This window comes from Gossypium hirsutum, chromosome A13 (assembly GCF_007990345.1).
Source record: "Gossypium hirsutum isolate 1008001.06 chromosome A13, Gossypium_hirsutum_v2.1, whole genome shotgun sequence".
Classification (NCBI taxonomy): Eukaryota; Viridiplantae; Streptophyta; class Magnoliopsida; order Malvales; family Malvaceae; genus Gossypium; species Gossypium hirsutum.
Window position 1 is genome coordinate 109,483,344 of NC_053436.1, and position 7,310 is coordinate 109,490,653.

Consider the following 7,310-nt stretch of genomic DNA (forward strand, 5'->3'; position numbering starts at 1 on the left):
TAAATTGGTCAATGTTTTTTTATTTTCCATTTAAAAAAATGAATTTAAAATTAAATTGTGGAAATCTAGTGCACTAAAACCCAGATTTAGATGCTTTTAGTTTATAATATTGTGATAAATTTGACTGAAATTTAATTAAAAAAAATACAAAATACATTGTATGATGCATATAGGTCCAAACAATTTCTTCCTTTGCTATTTTCTATATTTATAGCAGCAAAACAAAAGGTGCAAGTTGCTTCAAAATTTTGTCATTTAAAGGGTTGGATGCTTTATATATAATGGTAAATTACTTAATTAGTCACTGAACTTTTTTGTGTGTTTGTAATTATTGTAGCGACGTAAAAATTTTACTCTCGGTTGGTCGCTAATTGTGGCGATTTATTGAAAAAAAAGTTTAAAATTTGACGTTTGATTTTTGAAATAAACATGGAGTCGCCACCGATCTTTTTTCCTAGGTGTGATCGGACACCTATTAGATCTCCTATTAAAACAAATAAAAGGCTGAGTTTAGGTCTACGTTAAAATCCAGAGAAAATTTAGGGTTCGGGAGTCGGTTACGCGCGAGGAAGGTATTAGCACCCTCACGACGCCCAAAAATTGGTATCCCATAAACATGTGTTGTCTAGATTTTCAAAAATACGAGTTCAATGTAATGTTTAGTCGTGATCTGATTGAAAAGACAATAAATTTTAGTTTTTTCAGGTTTTCAGAAGGACATACCGTTTTAACACTAGTCAATGGAGTTTCACCCAACATAGCGATGAAATTCGATGACTTAATGTCAAATCGATACGTTACCTTATTTTTGAAATTAATTAAAACATAAGAAAAAATATTCCTAAAGTAAGAATTTAAAATAAATCAATGATGCAAATAATGACATTATGAATGAAAAATATTAGCATGGGATACTAGAACATTCGAATAACAATAACAATGACATTTGCAAAAGAAATAAAATTAAAGACAAATCATGAACGAATACAAAATATACTTAGTAATAATAATATAAAATAATAATATGTATATAAGATAACATAAAAATATATGTTCAACTAATAACATGAGAAATAGATACATAATGTAAAATTAAAAATAATGTGCATAAGGTAGTTTAAAAAAATATATGTATATATTTATATGATAATATGTAAAATGTAATATAGCTTGAAAAATATATATATGACGTATAAAAATACAATAAAAAATATACACATTGAAAATATATGTATAGTATAACACTCAAATATTTATATGATACATACATATTGGGAATAAAACCTATTGAAATATTACATAAATGTATACTTATATATACTAGAGATATATGCACATATATATATATAAAAACATGTATTAAGATTAACAACAATAATAAATAAGATAATAGAAAAAATATGTACGTGAAATAATAAAAGTATATACTACTAACATTAAAATACATACATAATATATACATATTAAAAAGATAATAAAAAAACTATTGACAGTGCTTCCCAAATATATAGGTATACACTTAAATGTACATGATTATATTGAGAACACGTGTTTTTAATATTATGTGAAATAATATATAGAATACAATATTAAAATATTTACATAATACACATATTAAAAATAACTAATAATAATATTCCATAAATATATATAAAACACATACGCATATATGTACATAATACAATATACACCACTACATATATTAAATATAGTAAATATAACAAGAATATAAAGATTATAATTAATAATAATAATTAACAGAAAATGAAAAACAAATAATTTGAAAATAAAACCGTAATCTAACAAAAAGGACTAAATCGATCTCAAAACAAAATTTTTAGGGCGAAATTTGAAATAAAATAAGCCACGGGACCGAATTGCAACGCGCATGAAACATGGGGGGATTGAAACAGCAATATTTCCGCTCTATCAAAATGCAGCGCATTAACAGGGATTAGATCGCAAATCAGTTTAAATCTTAGGGCCGATTTATAAATAAATATAAACATGATTTAAACAACAAAAAATGCGGAAGGACCGATTGCACAAATATCCCATTGAGTTAAAAACACGCGGATCCTGAAGCGGGTTTGGGTTGAATCGGGTCAGGCCAAGTAAAACGACGTCGTTTTTTAGTCTAAGTTTGAGCGCCAAAACGGTGTCGTTTTGGTGGGCTATAAATAGCCTAAAAATTCTACTTTTTTATTTTTTTTGTATTCTTTTTTTTGTACTATATTTTATGTTTATATCAAATAAAAAATAAAGAAATGTGTATATATATGTATGCAAAAATCGAAAGAAATAAAGAGAAAAAAATGCAACCTTTTCGTTTACTCCTCGTTTGTTTGAACAACCGCTATTGTCTGTTTATTGAAGTCTATAAATTCCTTTCGATGTTTACAAAGAATAAAGGAAGAAAGGGAAAGGAACCCTCATTTCAGTTTTCTATTCGACTTTTATAGCCTATTTTGTTACATACTTTATTATTATTTTTGCTATTCTTGCTTCTGCTTTGCTTGTTTGTTGTTTTTGCAGGGCATGGTCGGTGCTGGTGGTGGGAGTGTCAGACGGTATCGGCAGTGCCAAGTCTCGGGCAGAGGCATGCCTAGCATGCGGCTGAAGAGGGGCTAGGGTTTTTTCTTTGTTGGAAAATGTTTAGTGATGGTGGGCTAGGGTTAGTGAGTTAGTTTAGGTGGGCTGTTAGTTTAGATTGGGTTTGATGATGATGGGCTGATGAAATTGGGGTGGATATTAGATTGGATTGGGTTGTAGTGGGCCATTTGGGTACGGGTTAGATATTGGGCTCTTTTGTATTGGGTTTTAAGGGGTTTGGGTAATTGGGTTGTATTTGGGCTAAAATTGGCCTACAACAATTATTAATTTAATCACTAAATTATTTGAACTCGTTTTTTAGCCACTATGCCATTAAGTTTGAAATGGCTAGATAACGTGATTATTATAAACTGCATGAATGGTCACTCAATTATGAGAGTGTTTTTGGTTTGGTCACCCAATTATATTTTTTTTTATTTAGTTACTGAAGTATTTTAAATTAGATTAAGCTGGTAACGAAAGTTTGACGTGATTTTTTTATTTGTCTAATAATAAATTTAGCCCTTTTGACATTTATACATTTTATCAATTTAGTCTTAATTCTAAAACCAATAAATTTAGCTCTCAACATTTTTAGATTTTGTCAATGTAATCCTAATTATTAGTTTTTTTTTTCTCTCTGCCTAATCTTTTATGCTCTTAGTTGGTGCTATAAACTCAAAGGTCTCCGGCTTCCTATCTAGAAAAATCATAAGTTGTTAGTAAAACTTTTTAACAATCTAGATTAAACGGTGCTTCTCCGACACTAAAAAACTCAAAAGCTTTTAGTTTTTGGCGCCAAATAGACCATAAGTCCTTGGAATTTTTTTATATGTATTTTTTACTTTAAAACACTGATTCTCCGGTATCAAAAAACTTAAATCTTACTAATATGAAATAAAAAATTATTAAAAACCTTCTACTGCAAATTACTAATAAGGATGTTTAGGACCAAATTTGTTGATTTTTGTTAAAGAATTAGGACTAAATTTATAGTTCATATAAATATTAGACCAATAAAGAAATATCACGTCAAACTTCCGTTATCAACGTAACGGCAAGGTGACCAAAAAACTAATTTCAAAAATTTAGCGACTAAGTAAAAAAAAATTATAGTTAGGTGACCAAAATAAAAAACACCTCATAGTTAAGCGATTATTAGTGTAGTTTATAATGGCCACGTCATCTAGCTGTTTTAGACATGACGGCACAATGACTACAAACAATGAATTCAAATAGTTTAGTGTTCAAATTTAAAATTTTCATAGTTCTGTGATCAAAATAGAAACATACAAAAAGTTCAGTGACTAATTAGATATTTTACCCAATGTACGCAAGAAGAAAACCTACACCAAAGATAATTATTCTAGATTTAAAAATATGAATTAATGAAAAAATTGCAAGTTTTTGTCAACATATAATATTGTTGAATGATCTTATAGAATCCAAATGTGAATGTTGTGGGAGCACCAAAGAAGTGGCTATCACAATTTTATTTTGCTATTTTTCTTTATACTTTAAAAAAGTTATGAATTTAGTCCCTATACTTTAACCCGATCAATTTTAGTCTCTTTACTTTTCGAATTGGTCACTTTTAGTTCTTATACTTTTCGGATTTTAAAATTTAAGTCTTGACCTAAACAGTAGCTGTTAAATTTATTTGTTTAAATTTAATTATTAGACCCGTATTGTATGTACAATTATAGATTTAGTACAAAGTTTTCAATCGAATCATTCTAAGTTGCGGATTTTGAAAGTTCAATCTTGAGGCAAATGACAATTGTTAATTCATTAACTAAATTTGTAGTGAGTAATATATGAAAATAACAATATGATACACATAATGGATTCCCTTGGCTTTGCCTAAGAAATCTACATGTAGGAGACCCATTGACCAATACTAATTATATTTTAAGAAATTATTTATTTTACCAACAAGTATTGGTTGTAGTGGTAATGCGCATTACATTAAAGATGAAGTTATAAGTTTATCTTTGAAGGGTCAAAATTAAATTTTAAAATTTTAAAAGGGTTAAAGTATAATTTTATCTTTGTATATGTTTGCTATTTTAAAATGGATTAATTTTTCATCTTTGAAAGTCAAAATCTATTTTTATTATTAAATTAACTTATAATTTTAAAGACTTTAAGGGATTAAAATAATAATGTCATTTACGTGAATTCAAATTCAAACTTTAAAGATGAATAGCTACAAAACTCGAGAAAAGATATATCATATATAAAGTGATTCCAAAGTTATATGGTTAGAAGGAAATTAAGATTGTTATTCACAAGTCAATTGAGTCTTAGCCAGGGGCGAAGCCAAAAATTTTTTTTAGGGAGGCCGGATGAAATTTTAATTTTTTATAGTTTATATTTTTATAATTTGTAAAGGATTAAATCGAATTTTTATAATTTTAAGGGAGGCCAAAATGTAATTTTACCTTTACTAATTTAAAATTTTTAAAAAATTTCAAGGGCTTAAAATGTAATTTTACATTTTAGGTAGGGACCATGCCAGCCCCCTGGCTATCCCTGGTCTTAGCTTAATTGATATGGACATTATTGCCAATGTAGGAGGACGTGGGTTTAAACGCGTTGAAACGCATTATCCTCCTATTTAAATATTGTATAAAAGAAGAACAAATAAATACGATGAAAAGATTATTATTCACAAAAATTTACATCATCTCAGTCTGAAATCCAACCTTAGATGTCCACTTTCCATGCCCAAATAAAGCTTAAACCCCTTACCTACCAATCCCCCAAACTTGTTTTTCTCCTTCTTTTGTACTTTTCCTACATATTAAACCCCAATTCATAATCTTTGAACATTTCATTGAACTGAACAACAGAAGAAGCCGAACCCCAACAGTTAGAAGACCCTACTTTTGCATCAAACCCATTAGACCACCAAACCATGTTGTCCTTTAAACCATCAAACCCATCAACTTCAGCCATTTGACCACCATCTTCTACAACAACAAACTCATCCACCACCTCACCCTGCCGGAAACTCGAAACCAGTGGTCCCATTGCCACCGGTTTCGAGTCCACCAAAGTATCTCCGGTTAAGGGTGTTGTAGCAGCTGCAGCAGATTCCATAACAATGTTAGGGGTACTGCCATTAGAGGCACCTTGGATGGTTACTTTTTGTTGCAATGGAAGAATATTAGGCCATAGAGCTGGATTGTTGTAGAAGGAGAAGATTGGATTTTGAAGAGCTTGAAGTTGAAGATGGAGTTGTAAACGTTCCATAGCTGAGTTTGTTAAACCCTGTGTGAACTGATTATTATTATTATTACTATGGTCCGACAACTTGGTATTGATGTCGGATTGTTTGTGCCTCCCAAGTAGTTTCTTCTTCAGTTTGGTGTTCCAGTAGTTTTTTATATCATTGTCTGTTCTTCCAGGTAGCTGTGCTGCAATTATGGACCACCTAAGACAAAACAAAGCACATTATCAATTGGTCAAAATCCTATGAAACATGTATACATATATATTTGACGCTTAGAGTTTTGGGGTCTTGGAGATAATTTTGAGATAAATGTAATTTTTAGTCTCTTAAACATAATTTTTTATTATCGTTTTTTATTTAGTTTTTTATATTAGTTTTAGAATTTAATAAATTTTCTCGATTTGACTCTTCTGTTAAAATATGATAACGTGACACTTTTAAGATTTTGTTACGTCATCACTTAAATTTTTAAAATTTTCACATAAATTTTTTAAAATTTTCAAAAAATAACGTGACACAATTTAAAAATGACACCCACTAAAAAAATTAAAATTTGATGAATTATTTTAAAAAATATGACGATTTTACACATTATCACAATTTAACGGAATTCAAAACTAATGTATACTCAAAGAAGTTGAATACTTGAATTGAGAAAAAAATTATAAAATTCAAGCACTAAATGTTATTTTATTATTATAATTTTTGTAAAATACTAAAGCATAAAATAAAAAGACAATCCTCGCTTGTTAGGTTGAAGTAAAAAAAAATTAGAAAAATTTCGCTTCAATTAAAGTCTAATTCTAAATTTAATTCAGACTTAATGTAATTTAAAAAAAAAATCCAAGATACCTGCTTCCAATACTCAAATAGAGGTTGCAGATGATGTTGTCTTCTTCTTCAGAGAAACCACCATGTTTAATGTTTGGTCTCAAATAATTCAGCCATCTCAGCCTGCAACTCTTCCCACATCTCTTCAAACCTGTTCACAAGGCCAACTTCATCAACTATATCTTATACAAACATATATATATATTACTTAAGGTTTATATATAGGGTTATACCAATTTTGTGGGGAAGAGCAATCCAATTGCCACCACGAGTGCCATGCTTCTCTATATAAGCCTTGAGCTTAGCATCCTCTTCGGGTGACCATGGTCCTTTCTTCACATTGGCTTTGTCACAGCAAGGTGCCCGACCCATCTCTTTCTTCAAAATTAGCCAAAGCGGAAAAGCTGGTTAGATGCTGGGAAACTTGGGTAAATGAAAGACCTTGATTTATAGGTATGAATTAGTAGTGGGGTGACGTCCACTGACGAAGGTATCTATGTGGACAAAAAGTCCAACACCTTACCTTCATTAGTCAACCCTATTCTTCTCTTTCTTCTCTACCATTTTATTATTACAAATTCAAGTATGATTATTACAAAGTAAGATTTACTTAACACATTATCGAATATGTTACGTTATTCTGTTTGGT

General features: G+C 29.6%; 1 protein-coding gene across 1 annotated transcript; it reads right to left on the bottom strand.

Annotated features, from left to right (window-relative positions):
* Window positions 1-5,251: 5,251 nt before the first annotated feature.
* LOC121212635 (transcription factor MYB36) lies at window positions 5,252-7,072 on the bottom strand. The gene is made up of 3 exons (XM_041085803.1): window positions 6,895-7,072; window positions 6,683-6,812; window positions 5,252-6,031 (listed from the first exon to the last, which is right to left on the bottom strand). The coding sequence occupies exons 1-3, from the start codon at window positions 7,031-7,033 to the stop codon at window positions 5,392-5,394; spliced, it is 909 nt and encodes a 302-aa protein (XP_040941737.1). The 5' UTR covers window positions 7,034-7,072; the 3' UTR covers window positions 5,252-5,391.
* Between the last annotated feature and the right edge of the window lie 238 nt (window positions 7,073-7,310).